The 27,545-nt window shown below is 43.2% G+C and overlaps 3 protein-coding genes across 5 annotated transcripts in view; 2 read left to right on the forward strand and 1 right to left on the reverse strand.

The window, feature by feature from the left end:
• The window catches only part of LOC122619172 (discoidin domain-containing receptor 2), a 52,428-nt gene that overhangs the window by 13,269 nt on the left and 11,614 nt on the right, over positions 1-27,545 (forward strand). Inside the window, exons 3-13 of the mRNA XM_043795930.1 lie at positions 4,481-4,712; positions 5,273-5,420; positions 5,807-5,986; positions 6,047-6,180; positions 8,430-8,637; positions 11,551-11,688; positions 11,983-12,194; positions 12,569-12,716; positions 16,391-16,928; positions 18,570-18,818; positions 19,284-19,376. Of these exons, the coding sequence (XP_043651865.1) occupies positions 4,481-4,712; positions 5,273-5,420; positions 5,807-5,986; positions 6,047-6,180; positions 8,430-8,637; positions 11,551-11,688; positions 11,983-12,194; positions 12,569-12,716; positions 16,391-16,928; positions 18,570-18,818; positions 19,284-19,376 (2,280 nt within the window). The remainder of the gene's footprint in view (positions 1-4,480; positions 4,713-5,272; positions 5,421-5,806; positions 5,987-6,046; positions 6,181-8,429; positions 8,638-11,550; positions 11,689-11,982; positions 12,195-12,568; positions 12,717-16,390; positions 16,929-18,569; positions 18,819-19,283; positions 19,377-27,545) is intronic.
• Positions 23,264-24,886, reverse strand: LOC122619191. 3 transcript variants are annotated; one of them, XM_043795970.1, is made up of 3 exons: positions 24,436-24,886; positions 24,302-24,351; positions 23,264-24,247 (listed from the first exon to the last, which is right to left on the reverse strand). In XM_043795970.1, the coding sequence occupies exon 1, from the start codon at positions 24,818-24,820 to the stop codon at positions 24,575-24,577; it is 246 nt and encodes an 81-aa protein (XP_043651905.1). In that variant the 5' UTR covers positions 24,821-24,886; the 3' UTR covers positions 23,264-24,247; positions 24,302-24,351; positions 24,436-24,574. The 3 variants fall into 3 exon arrangements, with proteins under 3 accessions (XP_043651905.1, XP_043651889.1, XP_043651896.1); XM_043795954.1 differs by having other exon boundaries at positions 23,264-24,351; XM_043795961.1 differs by having other exon boundaries at positions 23,264-24,365.
• Positions 24,939-25,620, forward strand: LOC122619181. Its single transcript, XM_043795942.1, has one exon. The coding sequence runs from the start codon at positions 24,990-24,992 to the stop codon at positions 25,296-25,298; it is 309 nt and encodes a 102-aa protein (XP_043651877.1). The 5' UTR covers positions 24,939-24,989; the 3' UTR covers positions 25,299-25,620.

Genomic DNA, 27,545 nt, shown 5'->3' on the forward strand with positions numbered 1-27,545 from the left:
CACAGGCAAACGACAATATGTTTGCTGCTCTTGTAGTTGGCCTCCATTACGTTTGCAATTTGTGACGTGCAAGGGTTGAGGACACCTTCCACACGCCCCCCCGCAGTCCCCTTTGTTTTCACTTCCATCATAAAAGCATAACACAAAAGCCATTATTCTCTGCAAGAGGGAGATGTACACCTACATACATACATGTATGCGATGCCTTCCATCCTTCTAATGTGGGTTACGGCTGTGGAGAGCGGAGGGAGCGGGGAGGTTGACCGAGAATATGGTGGAAAAGTACGACACTTCGGCCATAACATGCATTGAATCACTAAAAGGCTATGGTGTATGCAAGTACATTTAATTAACTAACTAAATATAAACAGAGCAAAATCCATCAAAAATGCTAAGCACAAAATCAGGCCAAGACACATTTTGAAATGTTTGCCTTCTCTTTTGCAGCTGCGGAATCCTTGGGAGCAGGACTTACCACAAGACTTAAGCTCTGCAAATGATTATCTTTCTGGCAGGTCAAGGATAAATTCCTTTTGCACTAAGATATCACAAAGACTTTACTTTTTATGTAGAAGGGTATAACCATAATTGTATTACCAGTAAGATTGGCTGTGCCACTTATGAAATTAATCCAAGTTCCCAGTTCTTAAAGAAAGCCATTTCATATTACTGAATGTTGAGCATAAATGGGGAAAGTATATTTTTATTAAGCAGTACTTATCTGCGTCAAACCATTCTGGGGTTTCATCTCCAGACTTTGCATCGAATTCATTTCTTTCGGCTGCTCGGGTTCATTTGCTTTCGTTGTTGTTCCGCCTAAGGACTTCTAATAAGTCTGAGATTTGTGGAATTTATGCAGGAGAGGACTTAAAGTTTGCGCCTAGAAGCGGGCTAGGGTTTCCAACGGAAGGCAGCTGGGGCACTCGAAAGTTCTCCTGGTATCCCCTTGGCAACATAACTTTTGCTTTGAGGACCAAACATAAGCTGCTTAAATTTTGTTTTTCCACCGGAAAAACCTATCCAACATATGCGCCCCATCAAAGCCCATTTAATAGTCGCCAACCAGGGAAGGGTTGCTCAACAGCATTTCGGGGTTGGGGAGTTCAGTGGCACCCACATATGTGTGTATGTATGTACATATCTGTATCTCTGCCGCATTGTGTCCTTCACTTCACCTGCAGAACTGAAATGAACCGGGCTTGTAAAATATTTGCGTTTTCAATATGCCTCAACAAGTGTGTGAGATGCTTACGGGGTGTCGGTTGTCGGTTGTCTCCCTATTTATTTTTCATTTAATTTCCAATTCCTTCGCTCGGCGCTTTTAATGGCACTTCATGCAATTAAAATGCCAAGTCAACAATTCTTTCAGCGAACAGCTCGTAAGCTACTAAAAATTATTTTTTACGATTGTCATAAAGACGACTCTTCCCCCTTTCTCTCTCCCCCAACTTTCTCCTTTCTCCACCAACCAAAACCCCAAAAAACCCTTGCCAAAACAATGACGCCTCGTCTAGCGACTGGCAGCGGAAACAAGCGAGCATCGTCGAGTTTTTAATTAAAATTTTTTCTCCTTTCTTCTCTGCTCAGTTGGTAAAATATTTTGGTAAGCTCGAAGTGTTGAGGCAGTCAAAGAACTGAGGGGCAATCCTTTAACAAATTAATTTTTAGCCTCAAATGAGCGCCGGCTGCCTTTAATAGCTTGTTTCCACCTACTTAAGTGGGGAAAGAGAAGCCTAGTCGATAGATTGACATTGAACCGAGCTAGAAAATGCTCAGGAAAATGCTCCAAGTTCGGTTGTAATGACTGCCTTTGAGATTGCTTAATGGAAATAGAATTCAAATGCATGCGGCTTTCAGTCATTCAAATTAAACGTATCCTAAATAGTTCCCAAGTTGTTTTGTTTGGTTTTTACAATCCCATATACAAGTATTATAACTAGGAATAATATGACCAGAAACACTGACCAGGCTCAGAATTTGCTACATCTAGTTATTAAAGAATTTCACTTGAAATTCCTACTGTTTTGCGGCTGAAACCCGTAGTTTGCACATATGTCTGCCTTACGACGAGCAGAAATCTGTTTTATTTTGAACTTACATTTGTGCAATATTTTCAGGAAACATAACTTTGTAGGTAAGGAGCTTAAATATTTTGCCGGGAGAATTAAAAAAATTGTTTATTTCATTTCCATTACTTGTTCTCAGAAAGAGGAATCGTTATTACTTAATTTGGTATTTGGTAAATACTTAAGTGAACATGGGAAATTCCATGCAGCATAACCAAGCAGTTCTGGATACCCAATTTGACCCACTTAACATATAGTATTTAACTCCCCGAGGATTAGGAATAACGAGCAGAACTCTTCCACAACCCGACTAGTTTCCACCGAGGCGGATCCAGTTACTCGTAATTGTATCTGTGTATCTTCATCTCCGGATGTGTTGCGAATACATGGCTCGGTTCAGTTTGCTGGTTGTTGCTGCTCGGCACATAAGCACATAAGGTGGTGGCAGGGTAGCAGACCCAGTTAGTGACCGTGTGTAAATGCAACTTCTGCCACTTAGTCGTTTGGCGGGGAAAAGGTGGGGAAAGAGTGAGGAAACAGTGGGGAAAAAGCCAGGTATGCCGGGGGGCACTAACGTCGTGTGCTGCAGTTATGCGATAGCCGCCGACCTTTTATGGCATTTTTTAGTGGCTCTTGCCTAAATAAAACTTGCTCCAGATGTTGCTGGTTTTGCCGCTCGGGTTCAGGGTTTCCCTCAACGGGCGCTTTTCCTCTGTTGACTTGACCATAACGCGCCGTGTATCCTGGGCTCCGCTTGCAAAGTATGCAACAATTTTCCGTAAAGCGAAACCACAGCACCGGCATTTTCAAGAAAAACCCATTTTCGCACGGCATTTTCCGGACTCGTTTCTCCGCTGCTCCGTTTCTCCGTTTCTCCGTCCGCTCGGGAATAGTTTTCGGGTATTAAATAATGTGACGCAATAAATGAGTGGAGCTGTCGGCCTCGTTAGTGTTCCTCCTCCGACGAAACGAAACTAATAGAAGGATCTCCTTACCCCAAATGCAATGTAAGCCGGCCGAAATAAACCGAAATATAGCTGGCATTTTCAGCTGCATAACAAGCAATAGATACACTGAGGGAAAGAGCCTTACCATACCCAAGTTCAATTCCCTCTTTGACCCACGCGCTTACTATTAATTATGAAAGAGCTTTACAGGCGAGCCTAAAGTTTAAAACTTTTTTTTATTCAGAAACTTTTTAAAATTCTACGAACTTTCCTAACTCTGCTCAATTTTTTTGCTGTTTTTGTTATACTTGTTTATTTTTGGCTGTGCAAACTTCAGTTCTGGGTCACGAATTTGAGCCTTGCATTATATTAGCGCGACTTTCAGCAGCTCAGAACTTCAAGACATCATTTGGCCAATTTATAAATGCGCATTGAGAAAATGTTGCCGTTTGGAATTTTCACTTCTCTTCTTTGCGGGCTCCACAGCTTTGTTGTCATGGAAATTATGCTAAAATGCAATCCCAGGTGACCCATATGTTAACGGCAATAAGCAACGCAAAGTATCGCGCAGAGTAAAAATCTGTTTATACAGCCTCATTACATACCCTACAACTTAAAAGCTCAAAATAAGTATTATTGTGTAATATATACAAAGAAATATTTAAGAAAGCGTTGGTCTGCTCGAGGAAAGAATGTGCCATAATTCCATAGCCATATCATGGTTTATAGAGTACTATTATTGTATGGTTACGTACTTTTGTGTGCGAAAGTAACTCAGTGGCAAAAGTCATGTTGGCCCGCCTTCACCTTATTGCACGGCACAGTTCCCAGGACACTCGCCGTTGGATTTATGACTACCAAATTGATATTAATGCTGGAAAACACGTCGTGCTCCGCTCCTTCTGCAAATATGTGGAGTTCCTGAAAACGGACGAGGGCGGGGTTACCTTGGGCTGGATTGGGAATGGTACCCTGTGCTTGTAGCTTGGCATCGCTGAATTTTTGGGGTTTTATTTTACGTAGCGGGGAGTTCCTCTCGGGGGTTTCGTTACGAATGCGCCCTATGGTGTCCTGACTTGGGGCGCCGTAAGCCGCGATTAACGTAAAATAGCGTATAAAGAGCGGCCAACAGTGGCTGCAAAAAATACGCCACACGAGCGACAAAAAAATGCAAGCTGAATATAATCCAGCTGTTTCGAGTGAACAGAATGTAGGTCATGAAAGGAATGAAGTATACAGTATATACATAGTACATACGTATGTGCTTGCAGTTTTGTGAATAAAAGTTTCTGCACTTACGGACATATACGTACATATCTCGAGCATCGCGAAGTTTCATTAGTGAAGACAGTTGTGTATAACCATTATATGATAAATATTTTTATCTCCAGCGAAATGGTTTTAATTAAATGATTACTATTGATTACTAGGCTCAGTGATTTTTATAATATTTCCATATCATTTCAGACTTAAAGTGGACAACAACGGAGGCGCCTGGTGTCCGAAGCACATGGTTTCTCGTGGCCTGACGGAGTACCTGCAAGTGGACCTGCTGGGTGTCCACCTGGTCAGCGCCATCCGAACCCAGGGCCGCTTTGGCAAAGGTCAGGGACAGGAGTACACCGAAGCCTATGTAATCGAGTACTGGAGGCCGGGCCTCAAGAAATGGATTCGATGGCGCAGCCTTCAAGGCAAAGAGGTGAGTTGAAAGCAGCAAAGCAAGCTAAGGTGTCTGGAAGGGGGAATATCTCACAGTTTAGTTTACCTCAAAATCACTTATTATTATTTGGCAAAGCATAACCATTAAACAAAGCGGATCTCTGCGAGAAGAGGTCTGTTGAGGATACTCTATGCTTTGCCCATTCACACATTAATCACGAGCAGGCCCCGGCTAGCAGATAACCATCTAAACCAACTGGGACTTGGGTTCGCAAGAAGATATTGGATCCTTGAGCGAATCAATTTACGTGCGAATTACTGGCAAGTGGAGGAGTAGAGAAAATTGCGTAGGTGTCGCGGCTTGGGAAGCGAACTCGAACTCGAACTCAAACTCGAACTGGAAACCGTTCCATCGATTTGCTGGCTGCCAGCGATGTGAAATCAATTTTAGCGCTTTTGTTTTTATTTCGCCTGCTCATGATAGTATTTTGGCGATCAGGTTGCCACCTACACACAACACCACACCACATGCCAACCACCCATTTGTAATGCCTGCCCCAATTGGGCCCCAACTCGCTCCTCCCGCTCCTCTCGTTCCAGGTGCTGCCCGGCAACATAAACACCTACAGCGAGGTGGAGAACGTGCTCCAGCCCAGCGTCTTCGCGTCCAAGGTGCGACTCTATCCCTACAGCCAGTACGACCGCACCGTCTGCCTGCGCGCCGAGATCGTCGGCTGTGCCTGGGAAGGTAGGTGCCCATTCGCTTGCCATGAGTTATGCCCCCATCCCCAATCCCCAATCTCACTCCCACTCCATTGGAACCTGGAGCTTGGAACTTGGAACCTGGGACCCCTGACCCCTATATCGCCCCATTCGATCTTGCTCGTGGCCTAAGGCCCGCGAAGAAAACGTATTTTTAGCGGCTATGTAATGAAAGTCGGACAGAAAATGAATTGTTACGAGTGCGAACTCTAAAAAGTACTTGTTAAGAAATTAAGTTTTGGTGATTTGAAACTACACTTTTTGAGCCTTCATTGTCTATAGGCAACTGAAAGTAAATGGCCCATATACATATTTATATTTCCATGTCTTAACAATAATATTAATAAGTAATAATATGTGTATCCATTGCAGAGGGAATTGTGTCGTACAGCATTCCCAAAGGCATGCAGAGGGGCATGGACATCGATTTGTCGGACAAAACCTACGATGGCTACGAGGAGGGCGATCATTTTGTGAACGGTTTGGGCCAACTCGTCGATGGTCAGAGGGGCAAGGATAACTTCCGGGCCGATATCAATGGCCTTGGCAAAGGTGCGACTGTCACAGCATTTTAAAGTGAAATTCTCTGAACAATTTGCAACTCTTTTGCAGGCTACGAATGGATTGGCTGGCGAAATGACACTTTGCTCGGGCGACCTGTGGAAATCATATTCGAGTTCGAGACAGTTCGGAATTTCAGCGCGGTTATCATACACACCAACAACATGTTTTCCAAAGATGTTCAGGTAAATAAATAGTTAAAGAAAAACCACCTAAGAGACAGTGGATCGTAAATGTTAGCCTTTCCCGTAAATCCTTTAACTTTATACGTTTAGTACCTAGATTCACTCACCGTTTAAATATTTATATGATAATCTTACTTGCCCGATTTCACTTTTTATTTTACCTTGTTAACTAGTGCCATTCGCCTAATCACCACATCTACAAATTTCCGCTGAAGTAAATCGTAAAAAGCAGAGAGCGCGGTGGGGTTGCCTGGAACCACAAATGGGGGTCCCTCGCCAGACAAACTGGCGGCGAGTTGAGCAAATAAGAGCTAAACATTTCCAGCCACTTCCACCCAAAGCAATAATCATAAAAAATCGAAAGAAAAAAACGCGTTTTTTTCTGTAAACAGAACGAAGACGCAATCGAACCTAAACAAACTAAAATTGATATGGGGAGCTCTTGGGGTCCGACTCGGGGTACTAATAAGTAGGGTATGGAAGGGGGATGCCGGCACTCGGTGCACCCATTATCAAGTCATTTCCTTACTCACTGCACTCTTTATCGAAAGTAAACAAGCGACGTGAGTGAGTGCGTACATATAAATAACAGTGCGCATATATCTTTATCTGAACACTGCTGATATGTAAACAAATAGCGATGCCACAAAAATGATTGTACACTGTTTGCTTTTTTCGAGCACTCCCACCTTGTTAAAGAACGCAGTAAACACTTTTTGTAAATTCTTCAAGTTTTAATAGGGATTTTAAGTTACTTAATAACTTTCAAAGAACACATTTTATAGCATCGTATATTGTTGTATTTATTCAATTTAGATAGCTAGTTAATCTAGGCAATATATTTCCTGGAGTGAGAGCTGCTCATTAGCAATGCTGAGGGCAAAGTCAAGCACACAGACATCAAAGGGAATGGGAAAAAAGTCCCAAATCTTGACCAGACCAGACCACTGACCACGATGTGCGGTTGCTTTGGCTTCGCCTTTGATCCAACAGGTGGCGTGTGTGTGTGGGGGCCACACGCGTGTCATAATTAAAACGCACTCAGTGTAATTTTGAGGCTTATCAATGCGTCATAAACGGCATTTCCACTATTTACGGCACGACCGCAAAGTGGCCAGCGTTGATCTGCTGAGAAGCTCTCTGCGTAATTTCATGACTAATGGGTCATTTGATAACGAAGCCTGCTCCAAACCAAATGATAATGGTAATGAAAAGTCGTAAAAATGAAAATCATAACAGACGACGACATAGTGGCTCTGTAACTTACGGGGCAACGAAAACCAGAATGGAGCGCCTAATGGCCTCTTGAGTGCCAACTTGCCTCCTTGCCTCCAGGTGAGTCTAAGAAACTCCATCTGCGCCCCGAGTGGCGGCATCAAATCCGAGATTTGTGGTAATTGAAATTTTATATGCCGTTTTAGAGCTGCTGCCAATTGGTTGTAAAGTCTCGGGTTTACTAGCCAACAAAGCCGAATAATTAGACGCATTTTTCGGAACCTTATACAGCTTTGAAAATAAATAGCAGATACGATTGTGATAGAAATATTCTACATAATCCCTGATGTTAACTTGATTACAAGTTTGGTTTTATTACTTTAAAGGTTAAGTTACTTTTTAAACTTTAGCTTGGAGAACAATGTAGTGGGTTATGCTTTACGATACTCATATTTCTTTATCAATTTTGGCCTTCGCTTTGAGTCATTGGATCTACAACTCATTAGCCATTCTTAGCTGCAAACTACAACTCACACCACACTATACATCCGGCTGTCCAAAAAGAGGCGACAATACCAGTCCAAACCATTTTAAAAGTTGAGGTGCTTTGTGTTTTGTTTGATCATATTACAAGTCGCTTTCACAACTGACCAAAACCGATTTTGTGGCTTCATCCAAAATTGGCGGCAGTGAGTAAAATTACACATACTAATTGCATACGAATCACAGTTCTAATCACACAATCGGAAAAAGGTGTGTGCACCAACACCTGTCCATCTATTCGCTAGCTACGAAGCTTGAATATTAATTCACATGATTATTTAGTTAGATAGAACTATGTATCTGAACTCTGTATAAATTAGCTGGCAGAGCCGCAAGCCAGAATTAATCGAATTCGTGCGGCTCCGAACGGTGTAACAATTCTTTGAATGTAAATAAGTGTAATATACCCCTCAAAAAGAGAGAAACAAGCTACCAATTTGGTTATGGTTTTTACTTCTTAATACTAAAGTCATTTCGTTTCCCTATTCCAGGTGTTTGTCCATGCCAAGGTGTTCTTCAGCATTGGCGGTCGCCACTTCTCTGGCGAGCCGGTGCAGTTTTCCTATATGCCCGACCTAGTTTTGGATCATGCACGCGACGTGACCATCAAGTTGCACCATCGCCTGGGGCGCTACCTGCAGTTGCATCTGTACTTTGCCGCCCGCTGGATGATGATTAGCGAGATAACATTTATATCCGGTAAGCAAAGCGATTCAAACAAAAGGGTATAGGGTAAACCATGACTAGATTATTAAGTAATATACTTTACTACAAACTATCATAAATGTATATATGTTTTAAGAAACATCCAGCATCACAGACAGTTGTACCAATTACAAATTTAATCTCAAAGGAGAGTGTGTGTGTGTGTGTTGATGGAATCCTGCATCCTTTGAGCACCGCTGAAAGTATACTCATAAGTACGCAGCTAAGCCCTCAAAATGGCAAAAACAGCTTGCTACGTGAGAGGGGCCAACACGGTGGCAAAGTCAAACATAAACTGCGGCAGCAACAAACACGGCTCTCAGCCATTGAAAATTCCCACTGACACTAAAAATCGTTGCGCATTTAATTAAAAACGAGCTCGCAGACCCGATCAAGAAGGGCTCGACGACTCTCGCTCAATGGTGCAAAATTTATTACCAACCCAACTGGGGGGGTTGGGGGTTAAGTTTACACACATACGATTACTCGACTCGTATATGGACCGATTTTTACTTGACTCACCCATGAGCGCCAGTAGCCGGCAGCTTTGTTGTTCCTTGCCGTGTGCAATTGCGCATAGAGTGATACAAAGCGGTGGAAGAGGGGATTGGGGCTTGGGATGTAAGTTGCTGCTGCTGCTGCAACTCGACTGCCATTGTGACGTTGCAGCGGAAACGGAAGTGCTCACACACACACACACGCAGGGGAATCCGACTGCATATGCTCCACTGGCAGCAGAACTAAGAGCCGAACCGAACTGAGCTGAACTGAAGCACTGGGATATTGTAAAAATTAAATGAGTTGCCTTCCTTTTGTGCATTTGAAATTTGCAACTCAATGAGCAAGCAGCCGAACCGGATTCCCAGAAGCTTTCATCGCACTCGTGAGCCGTGAGCCTCGGATTGCATTTTGTTTTAAAATGTTATACCTTCCGATGATGTGTGTACCATACGGCGAGTGAATATAATCTCAAATCGATGTTTTCGATGGTCCTAGCAAATCTAGAGCAAATTACAGGATGCGGAATGCACATACTTTTGAAGTCCAATTTTTTCTACGGTCAGCAGTCAATTTTAACCACTTTGTTTGGGGAATACATTTGTTTCTCTCGCCAAAGCTCATTTATATTTGTTCCTGCTAATTGAACACGCGATTGTGTCTTTAATTTTTTTATAGCCATATTTAACATGCGATAAAAAGTACATTAGTAGTTTCGCGATAAATTGAATTGTAGAGTATTCCCAGTGTGCCGTGTCGCACATGACAAACCCTTCTGTTTTTTTTTTTTGCCCATGGCTCTGGCTCTGGCTTAGTTCTCCTGAGAGATTTGTGTTTCGCTTTTACTTTTTTGCATTTGTTTTATCCCTTAATGCCCCCATGCTCGGCAGCGTAGTTAAGCTCTGCCGGAACACTTACCTAGATAAATCAATAACGTTGCAATATATTTTTGCAAATGGAGCACATGCTTTGTCTCTGCTCAACGTTCGTCTCGTCTTTTTCGCTTCATTTGCTCTTTGGGTGCATTTGGCTCAGTCATCCGTTGGCTCATTCATTCACTCACTCACTCACTCACCGAATCACTGAATGAATGCATTCAAAATCATTTCAATAACTCCGCTGCTCGGTCTTTAAGTCCTTGTGCAGCTTGTTCCGCTCGTCCTGCTTAATCCTTTCTAATTGAAAATCGCTTTGGGTGGCGATGTGTGTGTGGCACGGGATGAAGATGTCTCTGGATGGAAATGCTGTGGAAACTTGCTGCTCAATTCGGTTGATTCTTTTACCCATAAGCTGGCCTTGACAGCACTCGAAATGTGAATTCGATTTGTAATTTCCCTAATGACAGTCGAACTATCAGCTGAGAGTTGATTCTGCATATAGTTTATAGAAATTTAAAGTCATCTTAAAAGGCATTCCTCGCACATATGTCGCGGCAAAGTTGTCTTTAGTAATCCCGATACCCCCGTTCGCCAGACATTTTAGGCAAAACCCTTCCATCGACGCTATTTGCATATTAAAATCAAACCCCGAAAAGTATACAAAAAACTTTTGTTGCCAAAGAAAATAAAAGGCGGCGAAGGCAGGGAGAGAAACCGAAAACACAAGCGAAAAATCAATGTCAAGAGCTGTTCAAATTAGCATATCCCCCCGAGTTGTTAACTGCTTTTTTTTCGACTTTTTCTAAATTTATACAAATTTGTACGTTTTTGTTTTTAAATATCCAGCGAGCAGGGTTCAGCAATCGCTCCAGGCGGAAATGCATCTGAACGATATGGCAAAGGATATAGAAAAAACTAAAGTCAACAGACCGATGGGTAAACTTTTCTGGCCATTGGTCTAGTCGCCATTGTTGTCCCTCATCGTTATTGACGACTGTCTGGACTCTCGATGGATGGATATATTCCCAGTGTGTATGTTTGGTCTGCGTCGGGGCAAAAGTCAACATCGAGTCCGCGGAGGAGCAAACAATCGCTGACGTACGCTCCAACGCCTTTAAGTAAACCTACAGCTCATCGTAATGCCCCTTTCTCACTGCCGCCACTCGCGGATTTCCCTTTCCCACCCCACCCCACTTGTCATTCCTCATCGGGGCGCTGATATGACGCGAGGCACTCGGCCATTTTTCATCATAATAATCGCTCTTCGTCGCTCCGTCTCCCAGTTGCCACATTTCCCCTAATTGCTCACAGGACCCATTAGTGGAGGCAGTTTATTAAGGCGGACAGCATCCACGCCCCGTTCAGAGTAGGTGGACTCACTTTTTTCGAACCTCCTAAAAGGATAACAGACATGGCTCCAAAGATACAGTTTTCAATGCCCTTCAGGGAAAGCAATAAGCACTCGTTTCTAGCATATTTTTCACTCAATTAAAAAGAACTCATTTCTTAAAACTTACTCTCTATCTTTCAGTTCCCGTGGTCGGCAATTTCACGGACGAGCTGCTGAATGGCGAGAAACAGCCGGCCACTTCAGAGTATCCTTTGCAACGCGATGAAGTCGGACGAGCGATTAGCAGCGGAGGTGAACGAAGCCAGCACACGACTCAAGGTGGGTAGAGTATGTCATATTGAAAAGTACCTCCGATTTGTACCATCCGATGCCTTTTATCTAAGCTTAAAAGCAATGAAATCCTGCCCACCATCTTAAACAGCAAAGTTATAGAATTTTTTTAAAAGACGCGTTTCGTCACTACGCAGATATCATTCATCACTCGTTCTTCAAAGAACTCAAAACTGTTTTTGCAAGAAAATATCTTTATTTACCTAACCATAAAAACGAGTTGATTAGTTCAGTTGAAACTAACTAAAAGTTAATAAAAAATCCTTTACTTTTCGGCACTAGTTATCTCTCCGAAGCCCATTGACCACCTGGAACCGGAGACGAGCTTCGTCGGCGTCGTAATCACAGTGCTGGGCACAATAATAATGCTACTCGTGGCATTCATACTGCTGATGGTGGCACGCAACAAGCACGCGAGGGGCAGGGAGAACGCACTGGATGCCTTCCAGCACAACTTCAACCCGGACACACTCAACGGCAACGGTGTCCTGAAGGTAAGCGCCTAAGCGCCATCCTCGAGTTGCCATTAATGCATTCCGCCAAGCTCGCCGGGTTATGTAACATGCAAAGTGCATAACAACCCTGCTTCCCGCCGGCATCATCCGGGTGGAGCGGGGCCAGTTGGATCCTTGGACCATTGCGGATGCATGTCAGCAGCTCCGGGCTCCAACAGGACAGCACAGCACAGAACAGCATAGTACAGCACAGAACCCAAAAAATAGATCGGAGCGAGCACAAACGCCGGCCATATTCCAGAAATCATGATTAAAAACTGTAGTAACCGGACAGCGGAATGCAAAAAGCGCCCCGGGCAACACATGCGTTTTTTTTCACCATCTACTACATCGTTTTTTTCCCCTTTCCCCAGGTGGTCACAACAATGGATGACAATGAGTCGTCCATTGACAAGAACAGTCTGTACCATGAGCCCTTCAACGCGAACATGTACACCAGTGCGGCGAGTGCTTGCCCCATGAATGACCTGCAGCGTCAGCATGTATCACCCGACTATACAGGTGAGTCGGTCAAGGCACACTGCGAGAAAAGTGCGGTACTTGGTATAGAGAGTGCGGTGGGGTGGTTGCAGTAGGACTTTTAAAGTGTTTGCATAGAATGTGTTTGATTAACTCTTTTTCGAGGAGTTTCAACTTCATTCTCTGCATCCCACTGAAACTCAAACTTATAGTTTAAATTAAAATGAATTATAAATATTATTCAATTTTACTCATTGTTATTTTGTGATTATTTGGCACAGTAAAATGCAGTGCGTTAAACCATTAAAACCTGTGTGTTGAGTGTTAGGAGATCCTGCTGGCAGATGCACCTATGACAATGATGTGTGGGCACTGGCCCCCAGCCATGGAACTACTGGTCTTCCAGCTCCCAACTCACAGCTCCCAGCACTTGACGGCACGACACTCCCACTCCCACTCCTACTCTTACTCCTGATCCCAATCCCAATCCCTATTCCGTACCGACTGCCAATCCCACTGCCCTTCGGAGCGACTGGTACGCCGGGCTGTTGGTGTCGCTCTTGATGAGTTTGATGTTTTGCGTCCTGGCCGTGACAGGACATGCAGATGTTCCTGCGGCACGATAGCAAATGGCAAACTGGCGCGGGGCAGCTGGCCAGCGGGGGGCAGGACCGAGAACGCAATGCTTAATTTAGCGGACAACATGGATCCGAAAGTTTGGTGGTGCGGAGCTCACAGCGATGTGGCAAAGAAACTGGACGGGGATAAAAAACTGGTCGGCAGAGAACGAGAGCGTTGTTGGCACCGCAGGACATAATTTTGAATTGCTGAGCCAGGCGCTTTTTTTCGGCATATTTTGCAGGGTATGCGTGTGCAGGGTGAAAGGGAGGTATCTGAAGCCAAAACCATTAAAGTTGTTTATAAATCATGCAGTGTTCTATTCCAACTCCAACCTGTTAATAATTTCTAGTTATTATCAATTTGATTATCGCTTTTTATTTACTGAAATGAGTTACATTATTATACCACATTTGCTTGGCTGTGGATGTAATCATGGTGAGAAATACGCTTAATGTCAAAGAATTCCCATCTGTGCCCCGCTTATGCCGGCAAAGTGACTGGATTTGCCACCAAGGGTATTAGCAGTTCATTTGGCTAGTGGAATGTTTTGTGTGCCCCTTTTTTGTGTGCGACATGTGCACGGTTTTAATTGCCACACGGACATAAAACTGCAGTTAGAAGTTACGACCTGTGCTCCGTAAATTGTAATGAATTCCTATGCTCCTCTGTTGGCCCGCAGGTTGCACACATTTTTTGTGGCACGAGTATGGTACGAGTGTGCAGCTTATGTAAGATGCGCTTATCTGCTTCACATAAGATCGACAACAACAGCCGTGCAGTGCGGATTGTTTCAGGACATTCTCGTTGAGATTCCCTGCCAGGCCACCTAATCACCTCATCTCCTGCTCATCCAACTCCCAGTCCCAATCCCAAACCCACTCATCATAAACGTTTACAGCACGCCTTTCATGCGCTCCAGTCATTTGCCAAAAACTTTCCTGACGTTGCCTTTGGGTGCATTTTATAACTGGGCAGCAAATATTTGTCATGACTCCTCCGCTATCCGTCCTCCGTCCTCCTGCTCGCAATTCCTTCGTCTGGCTCTGCCTGGTGGTATATTAATTTAATTTAGTTGAAATTAATTTCAAAATAAAAAAACGAATGGCTGAGTTGCTGGCTCGACTCGGCACAGTCTCGCGCGATTCCAAATTGAGTGCTTCAAACTTCAGGCCGGCTGCAAAACTTCTTGAACGGGAACAGCTCAACTCGACTCGACTCGAGTCACTCAAATTAAACTATATTTTTGAAGTCAACTGGCAATTTGCACACGACCACGAGGACAGTGAAGCACAGACTTGGGGCAAAAAAAAAGGATTCCACGAACTTAATAACTTTGCATGCAAATAAGTATTGCAATAACACTGGGCAGAAAACGAGAGAAACGAAAGTCATTCGAAAGCAGGTCGTCCATATTCAAGTCAGACTGACTCTGACACGCAGTCCCAAATTTACCTTCTTTCTGCAATGAATTTCGTGAGTTCTTGTTTATGTTGGTTCCAAGCACAGAAAATAGTGGAGAAGAAGTAATAAGGGATTTAAAAGCACACAGTTTCAGTTTTGATGATTACCAACTCGTTTGCAGCTCAATAAATTTGTTTGATCGTTGAAGGCTTTAAAATCATGTTAAAACATACGCAAAAAAACGACTTGGCATTGTCCCTTTAGAAAAAAAAACTTATTTGAAAATCCACTTTTATGTTAAAAATACTTAAATCATTTTTCAAGTAGCTCTATCTCAAAATGCACAAACATTTTACAGCTTGAAGCATTAAAAATCCCATTTGTACCACAAACATTTAAAAAATCATAAGCATTCGTATTTCTGAAATGTCAATCCTAGTAGGGTATTTTGAATTTCTACGAGTAAGAGCCCACAACTTTAGTGCAACTTCAAAACTAGAGTCCTGATTGCTGGGCTACATAGACACTCATATACGCGCACACAATTGCAGATAACACTCACACACGTGCAGACATCCAGAGGACTTGCATGCGAAATTCGCTCGCTCGTCGAAAAGTTTTGTCATTAACGTTCGTTGAGTGCCTGCGACTGTCCTTGTGGCTCGACTGTGGCCCAATCTGTCTCCCGTCCTCTGGCTGTTATGTTATTATGTCCTTCTAGATTGTCTGGGCCACAACGAATGCGAAAGGACTCTGAGGCGAAAACAACAAGCCAAAATTAGGAGTTACCCATTAGTGCTGAATGAATTGCTAAGTAAATTCGGTTTTTTTCTAAAAAGGAATTCATGGATATTTGCTTAAATCTACTTATTAAGAATTTTTCAAGAATAATAAAATGATTATTATTGAGTTATTACCAAGCCTAATTTTCCAGCTACAATTGATACTTAACCCAGATTTGGAAAAGTCCTGAAACCGTTTCTTTTGTCAGTTATGATAAATTGATTTTGACCCAAAGAGCGCGCTTTTATTCCACAGTAAAATCATGGGCGTCAAGTTGCAATTAATTTCATTTAGTTTTTAGCCACACGCCGTTTTTCCTATCCCTAAGGTTCAACCTCTCATCTGCCCAAATGCTCCTCCTGCTCCTCCATTGTGCCATCCTTGCTCCCACTTTTCCTCTTTTTCCTTATGGCTAAATGGGAAAAGTTTGAAGTTGAAGGCAGAAAAGACTTGGACAGAACAAATGAAACCGACGGAAGCGAAGGAAGACGAAGATTTGTAAAAGCCGAGAAAGGAAACATCCACAAAATGCCAACTATTGCACTTTGTGCGAAAACTGTACTGAATCATATGCAGGGGCAACCAAATACTTTGTTTTTATGGCCAGCATGCAGCTGCTTGAACATTTCTCGTATTCCACAACGCATCATGAAGTGGTTAGCCAATGCACTGAAATATGCCGTAAAAATTCTTGTTAATTGTTCGGATATTTGGTGAATATTTTCAAACTGCTTTTGGACAGAAAATCGTCGAAACTCTTTGAAATTACCATTTTCGTTAACTATATTCCAATAGTTTACGGACGTGAACAGATTTCCAGGGATCTAATAGAACGATGGGCGGCACAGGCTGGCATTCATTGGATTTTTATCGCACCAAATTAGCACTAACCCGTCTCCGTCTAATTGCAGATGTGCCGGACATTGTGTGCCAGGACTACGCGGTGCCTCACATGCAGCAGCTGCTGCCCAAGCCCCCGCCATGCGGTTCGTCATGCGGAACGGGCATGGGCACGGGCACGGGTCCTGGAACAGTAACTGGATCGAGTCCTGAATTCGTTGTTGCCACAGGCAAAGTGACCGCCAGCGCACGCAACTCTCTTAATGCGGCCACCCTGCCGCTACCTTCGCCGCCCGTGCCACCGCCGCCGGAGAAATATTACGCAGCAACGCCAGTGTGCAACAAACCCATGCCCGTGCCACCGCCGGGCTCCCAGAGCAGCGGATCCCTCAGCTCGTCGACTACGGCTGCGACCACGCCCACCAGTGGTGGGGGCGTGGGCAAACCGCATCATTACAATTTGGATATGAGCGCAAATTTCGCCGACATTAACGAGGAGCGGGCCAATTGCCAAGTGCAGGAGTTTCCGCGTCAGTCGCTGGTCATCGTCGAGAAACTGGGCTCCGGCGTATTTGGTGAGCTGCATTTGTGCGAAACAAATGTGCTGAAGTAAGTACCGCACACAGCAACTCTAACTCGACACACAAACAACCATTCCACTTTGGGATGAGGGCTAATCCTTGGTAAACTGTGAGATTTCGGATCGACCAAAACTAGCTACTGTCAAGTGGGTAGTATATAGTCAGTATAGGCTCTTTAAGCACAAGCATTAATGCCAGTTAGACGCGTTTATAAAACCTTGAAGTCTGTAAAGCTCTAGAGCAGTTTATATAACTTAAAATGTCCAGAAATCTGTAGCGCTTGTTAACGGGTATCTGATAGTCGTGTCACTCCTACAGCGTTATCTCTTGCTTTTACTAAATTCAACCAAAAATTGCAAGATAAAGCAATTAAGCTGCAGATTTACTTGATTTTGCTCTAAGAAGTTTAAGTAACTTAAAATAGCCAAAAATCGGTATAGCTCTTTATGGGGTATCTGATAGTCGTGGCACTCCTACAGCGTAATCTCTTGCTTTTATTAAATCCAACAAAATTGTTAGATAAAGCAATTAAGCTGCAGATATACTTGATTTGGCCGAAACTTTGTTTTTGTGTGAGGTAATTTACTCAGCATCAGAAACGGAGTTTCTCTGGTTCCAGCTTGTAAATGGCGGGTTGACAGGCTTATGCATCCATCAAACATGCTACAACCGCAAAGCTTTGTATGTACACATGGATGTGCACATAACCTTCGCTCCCAGTTCTATTATTCTTCTGCAGACTCAACCCCCTGGCATCACTTGAAATATATGCCCAATATGACTATTGTAATCCCCCGGGACTCACCGTCTCCGTGTCCGTCTCCGTCTACGTTCCACGTCCATCGTCGGTTTTCATGCGCAAAAATCAATTAGAGTCAAGCTTCGAACAATATCCTGGTGGCAGGCCAATATTCTGCTGCTGGCACATTTTAATACGTTACGTTACGTAACAATTCGATTTGCCAGCTTGCTTTAATAGTTTTGCGGTTGGAAAGCCACAAAACGTATTACGTATACGTAATATTGCCCAGCCAGCAGGCAGAGTTGCCCAGCACTGCCACGTGGAGTGGGCTGCAAAGTCCCTGCAGTGGCTGCAAAACCATCACAGAAACCTCCGAGACTCAGACAGATGTATGCAAAATAATTAACACACACACATACAGAAACACACACTCACACAGCGAAAGCGAGCTGCACACATCCAGACAGCATTTAATATGGCATAGGGCATTTTGCGGGCGGCTGAAAGAGGCAACTTCGAGGGCGTACGCATTGCCGCACCCTGGGGCCCAACAGTCTGCTAAAATATTAATGGACAGTTGGAGAGACAGTTATCAGACAAAAGATAGATTTTATTGTCCTGGACCGCAGGTGAAAATTATAATAGACGTTGAAAATCAAAGCCACAGCATTGCGAATGGACGCACCGAAAATCGAACAATTTCTGTGGTATTTGCATAATTCGGCACCGATGCTGGAATTGAATTCAATGGGTAGAGACTACTGTAGAAGAGTACTGGTGTGCACTCTTCGATTAGATATTTTGTACAGGTTTAAAGAAGGAGCTGTTGCTTACATTTAGTGGCATTCGTTACTATTCCGGAACTCTGTTATATGTTTTCTGCAACCCATTTCCTAGAGATCTAACCGAATCTAATCCCCATTGCAGTGCTACCCTCGTGGCAGTGGCAACCCTGCGACCCGGCGCCAATGACCACCTGCGCAAGGAGTTCCGCAGCAAGGCGAAGCAGCTGGCCCAGCTGAGCGACCCCAATGTGGCCAGGTTGGTGGGTGCCTGCCTGCGGGATGAGCCCATCTGCATTGTGCAGGACTACTCGCACTGCCTGGGCGACTTGAACCAGTTCCTGCAGGAGCACGTGGCCGAGACCAGCGGACTGATGGCCAAGAAGAGTCTTAGGTAAGTAAGGACCGGACCAGACCGCACCGGACCCTTCGCAAAAAAGTGCTGGAAAGTGCTTGCGCTCTTCAACTAATGCGTTGTTTCTCCCCCTTTTTTTGCTGGGTGCGTTTTATCGTGCTTCCTGTACCGACGCCTTTTGCCGACGCGACACTTCCGGCCTCGTGTTCAATGATAACACCGATCCCAACCAACCAACCAACCATCCAACCAACCAACCAACCAACCAACCCATGGACCAACCACCGAATTGCGCCAACGGATGTGGAAACTTCGTTACTTGGCTCGCTCACCCCACCAACTTTGGCGACGTTGTCGCATTTGAAAACTTTTCAAATTCTCATTTGACGCTGGCATCTTCCGCATCCGCTCCGTACTCCCCCCCGTACTCTCCTCCCTCCACCCGCGTAATGCTCCACTCGGAATCGCAATCGGAATCGGAATCCTTACACGTCTGCGGCACAGCTTCGGGTGCTTAGTCTACATTGCCACACAAATTGCATCGGGCATGAAGCATTTGGAGCAAATGAATTTCGTTCATCGGGATCTGGCGACAAGGTAAGTGTCAAAGATAAGAATTTCCTTCGAAGTGTGGAGCAGGTGATTTCCCTGCCACCTTTCAGCACTCAGACCAAGCAGACGTGAATTTTTTCATTTAATCTTGAAGTTATTTTGTGTGTTTTGTGTTCATGGGCACAATGAAAAATACTTTAAAAAGTGTATTAAGAAGTACTGGATTATTTTGTCACTGGCAGACAATGTGTACTGCTCGTTGGGTTCCTAATATGATGCAAGATACGAATAATTACACTTAATTATAATGTATTGACTGGCAAAACACAAAACGAAGCTGGCTCGACTGCAAGTCCGCCGAGTATCAAATGTAATGCAATACTTGTTACCCAGCAGCCAAGCGTGTTTTGCAGACACCATTAACTTTTCGCCCCTGGGAGAAGTCAGGCTAAAAGCACAGGTTTTTAACTCGACATCCACGAATTCACATTGTATGATCTTTGGAGGTTCCCCCCCTCCCTTTGCATGACTCTCAAGTTGCTTTAATGGAATTGTTCGACTCTGCCTACACTCAAATGATTTATAGGTACACCGGGCAAAAGCAAGGTATATGTACGAGTAATATGTATTTATATAGACTGGTAATTCAATATATCGAGCAACCCACAAGCATTGTGTGCGCCTCCTCGCATAGAATGTAATCAATTAAAATTAATTTGCTAATGAAAATGTCAACGAGGAGCCGGCAACGAAGGACCGGCAGGCAATAGCCCCCCTGTCATGTATTTTTGCGAATATTTTTCTCCCCGGTTCGTTCTCGTTCGCTTTTTTGCTTTCATCGTAAATATTATGGAAAATGTTGTTATAGCAGCCAGGAGCAGCCAAGGAGCATTGCTCGTCCTCCGATTTCGCTTCAGTCATAACAAATCAATAGATATAGACTACCTGGCACCGCAGCTCACCTTTCCTCCTCACCGCTCCTCACTTTTCCCCTGGCCACTCGAGAAAATGCTCCTTTGAAATCCAATAAGAAAAGTGTTCTATTTCGGGGGCACGCAATTGTCAGACTTAGCCGCAAACCTGCCCTTTTGATGGCACAACAATAAAATTAGATATAAATGCTGGATAAGTAAAGCAATATGCCATTTGACAGCAATTGGCAATGGAAGCGGCCAACGTGACGGATGAGCGATGTCCTTTTATTTCGTTTTCCAGGAATGTCCTCTTCTTGCTATTGCAATCCATATTTTTCCGCACGGCCTCAAAACATCTTGTTGTTATAGCTCAAGTTTCAGTGTTATTAATACTATGCTCTTCTTATGATTCATATATTATAAATATTTTGTATTTGAATATGACTGTTTTGCCATTTGAAGAGCCAAATAACTGAAGGCCATCACAAAATGCATTTATTGGCCGCTGCTCTGTGCAGTTCTCACACAATTTGAAAGTTTTGCCCGAACATTTGGAAAATGTCGATGGTTGCAGCATCCTTGTGCAAACTGCAATGCAGCAAACTTGTGTCCCCGTGTGTATTGTCCTGTTCCGCTCCGTTCCGTCCCGCCACATCATCAGCTGAGTTTGCTGGCCCAGAGCTCACATCAGTTAAGTAAATAACATTTTTTGCACTCTTAGTCACGTTTCTAATCATTTTTATTTGGTAACTGTTTGGAAAATGTTTGCACAACGGTTGCAGCGGCGGGGCGAGCAGACTATCGGCAGGACTCTGGCTCAGTTTCCTTGCCACAAGCCACTCATACATACATATACACACATACATACATATACACACATACATACATATACACACATACATACATATACACACATACATACGTACTCGGCGCACACACTAACAATATTTGTTGAAATGAGCTTTGGCACTAATATCGTTTATTAGCTTGGCACTTTAGTGTTTAAATGCTGAAAAATTGTTCGAGATAGTCCTTGGGTGGCACTGCTGCAAGGACGGTGAAGGACTGCGGAGGATAATGGGAGTGGGTGGAAAGGGCTTTGCTCAGCTAACGTTGAGTTTAATTTGAAATTAGTTGAACGCTGGCCGTTTTTTGCTTTCTCTGCAGAAACTAGCACTTTCTGCCACCACACACACGTAGTGCCCCACTCTCCGCTGTCCTCTACTCATGTAATGGGTCGTGGGTCCTTTCGAAATGAGTTCAGATCGACTACAATCTTGCTGGCACATGGAAAATATTAAGGTCGCAAAAGCTCCATAGAAATAATGGAGTTTTGAAATGGTAAAATCGGGGAAATATCTTCAGAACCCCAAATAATTTATAATAACTTGGTATTTTGGAAATTTATATGTCCTGCATCGCAATATTCAAACAAACTGCAATGTCAAAGAAGGTGACACTAAAAACTCTCTTGTTACAAATATATTTTTTAGATAATTGAGAGACCACCCCTCATTTATTCTGTTAGTAAAACGATAGTTGATAAATGATTCCATGTAGCAAACACTGTTAAAATATAAATATTTCCAATATAACTGTCTTTTTCTGTGAATAAGGGATCAATGATCTATGTTCACTGCCATCTTTTTTTAACCAAGGTAACAAGACAACTTTAGGGTCTGCTTCGGCGGTCCATTTCAGCTCACTTGCCATTGGGAATTGTCCGGTTTTCGACACCTTTTTCGCACATAAATTTTAATAACACCTGCCGGGAGGAGACCCGAGTGGTCTGCCATGTAAATCGTACTCCCATGGCCCTGTACAGCGTACAGTGTGCGACATATATGCATGTTATTTTATGTGGTGGGTGTTTCCTATACAAAACAATTCCCGAACGTAGCGACACGACACTCCAACAGCTCCTGCTGCAATTGGCAAACAAGTCAAGGCTGAAAGCGGCGAATGAAACAAATACACACACACACACACACACACACACACACACACACAGGAGGTTGGGTCCTAGTAAAGTGAAGGGAGTGGAAGGGGGGTGGGGGTGCGGTACCCCATTGGGAAGCCCTATGTGGCGCTCATTTTGTGTCAACTACGCGACGTAAATGGAAAAAGGGGCAGGCAGGAGGAGGAGCAGGAGGAGGAGCAGGAGGAGCAGGAGGGGCACACGATGTCCCAAACTAGTTGATAATCTATGAAGCAGGAGCGGAGTGGCGCGCTGCAGTCAATAAACTATAAAATATGCAATGTTTGAAATATTTTGCATACAACTACGCTCGTATGCCACACCATGTACGTATACATATAAGAATGTTTGTGTGTGTGCTGTGCTGTTTTTTCAGCGAAAATATTTTATGCATGCAGGTGAATTGATTCAATGGGCTGCCAACTTGGGGCAATGCAACGCGATCCCAACCAAACGCCAGCACCCAAAGGAAATTAGCTTGACAGGAAATTCCACAATACCCAGCAAAAAGCAGCCAAGCCCCCAACAAGGCAGCCAAACCACCAAGCCACCCAAACCACCCAAACCACCCAAGCCCACCCACCCGAATGCCACTGCGACTGCACAATGCACATTTGGTTGAGCTTAAATGACGAATATGTTTGGCAAGCCGCCGCACAGTGGAACAAACATCCGAAGTCATCATAAAACATTTATCAATTTACAAAAAATGCTTCGAAATATATAATATAATAAAAATTCAAAATACATATATGGTTCATTTGAAAAATTTAAAAGTAAATTTAATGAAATCCCACAGCACAGGTTTCTTAATTATGCTTTAAATAATATCTGAATAGTATGTACATACATACACTCTTAATCTCTGAAAATATTTTACTACTAAATTGAACCCACTGTGCGACGTCTGGGCCCGGAATTTTCACATTAATCTCATGTTCACCCACCACCCACCGATGTGAACAGAGCAAAACCATAACAATATATGTATACATCTGAGATATACCTTTGCAGTTAAAGCTTCCATGTGTACAGTAATATCACATTATTCAATTTAACTATTATTAATACAATATGTTTAAACAGTTTTTATTGCAAAATATGAACTGAAATATACTGGAGGTGCGTTCGTCACTAGTGTCTAGCCTTGTTCAGAGACGTTTTTATTTGTTATTTCTTAGATTTTTACCCATATGTACATATTCCTTTGGCAAATCAAAGTATTTTTAGTAAAGGATGATATATTTTACTTTCTATATGTGTAACTCATAGAGAATTAAGTTAGTCTCATGGAATCAGCATAATGATTCAGAGCTTTCTGCTAGCAATGCACCCCTTTAATTTGAGAACGCATTTCCTTTGCCAACGCAGCGGCGCAGAAACTTAATTTTTCTTAAACCGCCTATCTCGTTGTTTCTGTTGACTTGTGTTCTCGCAATGGCAGTGCAAAGTTTACCATTCGCGAAAACTTTGGCCATTTTATTGCTGGTTATTTGCTGGTTCGCTGCGCCAGACGACGACTACGACAAAACCAATCATCCGCTCCCTCTGCCGCCGCCGCTTCTTTGGGATGTCAAAATTTTAATAAAGTCGGGGATGCCACATTGGCCGACTGCCATTTACTTGGCTCTGCATCCTCATCCTCATCCTTGGATCCTCATCCTTGGCTCCTCATCCTGATCCTGGGCGGTGTCATGCATTTTTGTTGCAAAAATACCGACCACCGCACCGACGTTTTTCATTTTATCGAGCGTCCTGTTTATGAACTCCGCGAACTAAGCGGGCACTTAAATTGTCTTTACGCCTTGGGGGCTCGTCCTCTGCTCCTTAAGACGTTGTCCTTTGACACAACCTCCTTCTGAGCCCCTTTTTTTTGTTGTTTGGGCCAGCCTGGTTGCGTTCTTAGCCAATGTTTTGGGTTTTCCCAGAATTACATCCTTTTGGGAGCGGAATTTTTGTTCAAATTTAGTTTATGCCGGTCTGGCTCGCTTATTCTTACTGATTGCACTTTTAGCCTCTGTTTCCTTTGGGAAATTAAAATGTACTTAACAAAGCATTAACCTCTGAAAAGGCGTTACCGAATTGGCCTTTGCTGTACAATATTTCAAGGGTTCAACAAATAAGCTGCCTAACAAACATATACTTAAATTATTATATATTTGAATAAATAATCGATTGATTATCTAAAGTTTAAAATCCGTTCTGGTTTTACCTGTTTTTCATTATGATCACTAATCGAGTCCGTTTGTATGTCCGTCCTTATGAACTGCGCAACTTCATTTAGTAATTTTAATCACTTCACTTTTAACAAACTTATTTGAATTACAAAAGCATCGAATAGAACCAGAGTATTAGTCGTTCTTTTTCCCATCGCCCGAGTCTCCTTCTTCAGGGTAACTCTGCTCAGTTTTCTCGACCCGTGTGGACTTGTACCAAATTACAGACAAGATCCCAAGGATGAGTCCCAGGATGATTCCAAGGACGGCAACGCCAGCTAGGAAGCCGATGAAGTGGACATCCAATAGTAGGTAGCCCAGAAAGTCGATGATCGGCTGGACCACGTGGACACAGACAATTTCAATGGGGTTGGGAATCATTCTAGTATTGATGATAGTGATAGTATTGTGATACGATATGTAATAGCTACTGGGAAAGTAAAGAACTTTCTGAGTCTTGACATGCTTTTCATGGGTATAGATTTCTGATCCACTTCAATAGGGCACATTTCAAAGAGCAGGCCCAGATCTAAAATTTCCAGTTAGCAGTATGGAGTATCAGCACTATTTGAGCAAACAGTTGAGCCTTTTCCACTACCATCTGCTCTTCGACTATGGAGCACTGATCAAGGCGGCCACTTGCATTGCCTTCGGCGCCGTCTGCGGCTGGATAATGAGCCTGATCACATTCGTGGTGTACAAGACGGCAGTTGGCCTGGGAGTCAAACCCAGGGCATGTGACAACGATGATAAGTACGATGATCTCGACCTGGACGTGCATACGGAGTATGGGTATGGGTGCGACCGAATGCTGTCCCAATGCCAGGAGCTCAGTGATTGGCTTGTGAGGACACAGTAACTTAGACAGGACATCGCCTGCGGGGACATTCGATTCGCCTTCTTTGTGCATGAGCCCCAATCAAAGTATCCCGACGCCACTTAGACCGTCTCGAGTGCGCAGAGTGAATTTTTCAGATACTGTTACAAACAGTGGCAGAGTGGCAGTATCGGATATTTTCTCTGCCGTTCTCGAAGTCATTAGCATAATGTTTCTCGACACTGTCAGGGCCTTAAATTGAATTCAGCATGCACCGCAGGCCGCCATTTATGCAAGCTTATTTCTATAGACGAAGGCCCGAGGTTCAAATATTTAATAAACCAAACCGTTTCTGACTGAAAAATTCCCTTTTTTCGTGTTGATTTTACTCAAACAGCTGGAAGCTGTTTTTCCCAATTTAATTTATCATTTTGCCTGTTGCTTTTCAAAGACCTTCTGTATGCTTGAAAGCTTAAAGGTCATTCACTTGTTTCATAAAAAATGTTGTATATAAATCAGAAATCCAAGCGCTAAACTTTTTTACTTACTTTGTTTTTAGTTATGACATAATAAATAAATCATTTTTGTATGTACCCACGAATTTAGTATGGTCATTGCTTAGTTTGTTTATCGTAAGCTTTATTTCTGCAAGACTGCCTACATAAATAATAAACAAGACCTGTGAAAAATGCATGTTTTATACTAAAATAGCAGAAATTCACACAATCACCAGTCACGCACGATTCCTACTGTCGTGTTTTTTAGTAAAAGGTGAACGTGGGACGGCGTTGCAAGCAGGTGAAATATTCAATTTTAGATACTTTTTGCCAGTAAATTGAATTTATTTTACAACCCCGCGTCAACCAGCAAAACGGCGACGAGCCACCCCTCACCGCAGACGATAAATAATAATCGATTTGACTTTGGTTGGAGTTTGCTCACAGTGGGGGGCCATGCTGTACACAGAAAGAAATTTTTAAAAACTCAAATAACATTTCGTATTAATTCATAGCAATAGATTCTGTTACTTTGGAGGTTCAGCTAAAATTCATTGATATTACTTTCATATTTAACTACAATATATTACAATGAATTCGGATCAGTATAAATTCTTCTTGTGGTATACAAATTAACAGAATATTCCCACATATAAAATTGTGTAACATGTAGTATTAGATTTAAACATTTATATAATAAATTTAATAATGATTTGTTATTGTGTAGAAATTGAGAAAGCTAGCGCCCTGTGGAAAGCCGAGCAGCTCTCAATTCTTTTTAGGCGCATCGATTTTTTCCCAGTCCTTCTGTTTGGCCTCGAAACTCGGGCTCTTAAATTTATGCGAATTTGAATTTGATATGGTTGTTTTCGCAACGTCAGCCATGCAAATGCCTTGATAAGACTGTGTGTGTGCGGGTGTGTGTGTGTGTGAGCCAGGCTTTGCCACTTTTTAGTGTAAAATTAATTTGCTATAATTCATCAATGGCGACGAGGAAGGCAAAGGATTATTTTGCATAAAAAAGCGGCAAACCGGCACTTGTCGATTTTGCAAAGTTTGCCTTCGTTCGCAGTTCGAAGCACTTCACTATGTGCGATGAATGGTTAAATGTGTGTAACTGACGCACGTTATGTAATTTATGGCTGGCCATTTATTTTATTGGGCTTAATGTGGGCGCAGTTGTTATGGCCGCTGCCATTTGAAAGGTGCAAAGGTCCTGGGTCATGGACCGCACTGAGCAGCGGATTGAGTAATTGGATTATCTGAAGAGGTCATTACACACTTTGGGAAATATAACTAGTTATATAAGGGACTAGTTATATAATACGGTTAAGTATTTACTAGATTATTTCCTTCTAATAATAATATTCTGTTACGAAACGGCAAAAGGTATGCATAAGTTGATCAAAATCCCTCGAAAGTTAAACTCTAGATTGATGATTATCTTGCTCGAAAGTAATAAGGCATAAAGCTAAAATTACCCCACTGAATAAGAATGGGATCAAGTAAAACAGCCGCTGAGCTGAACTCGCTGCTCATAAATTTGAGGTGGAAGTCCACCGAAGGAATGTCGGCTTAGTTGACATAGCTTTTTCGACCGGCGACAGATGGGGAATGATTTATATTTATTATTATTGGCGGTGAATTTTAAATCGAAGGTCCCGCAAATGTTGTGCAGAACTAACGAGTGAGCTGTCCTCTGTCCCCTGTCCGCTGTCCTTTGGCAGTCGAAAAGTGGAGTCCTGCCGTCATTGCCCCAAAAAGTGCGCTATACATTTTGTAAGCTGCTTTC

The sequence above is a fragment of the Drosophila teissieri genome, chromosome 2L, assembly GCF_016746235.2.
Source record: "Drosophila teissieri strain GT53w chromosome 2L, Prin_Dtei_1.1, whole genome shotgun sequence".
In the NCBI taxonomy this organism is placed as follows: Eukaryota; Metazoa; Arthropoda; class Insecta; order Diptera; family Drosophilidae; genus Drosophila; species Drosophila teissieri.

Coding starts and splice junctions, on each gene's coding strand:
- LOC122619181 (XM_043795942.1), top strand. CDS start 24,990: ATGGAGTATCAGCACTATTTGAGCAAACAGTTGAGCCTTTTCCACTAC.
- LOC122619191 (XM_043795970.1), bottom strand. CDS start 24,820: ATGATTCCCAACCCCATTGAAATTGTCTGTGTCCACGTGGTCCAGCCG.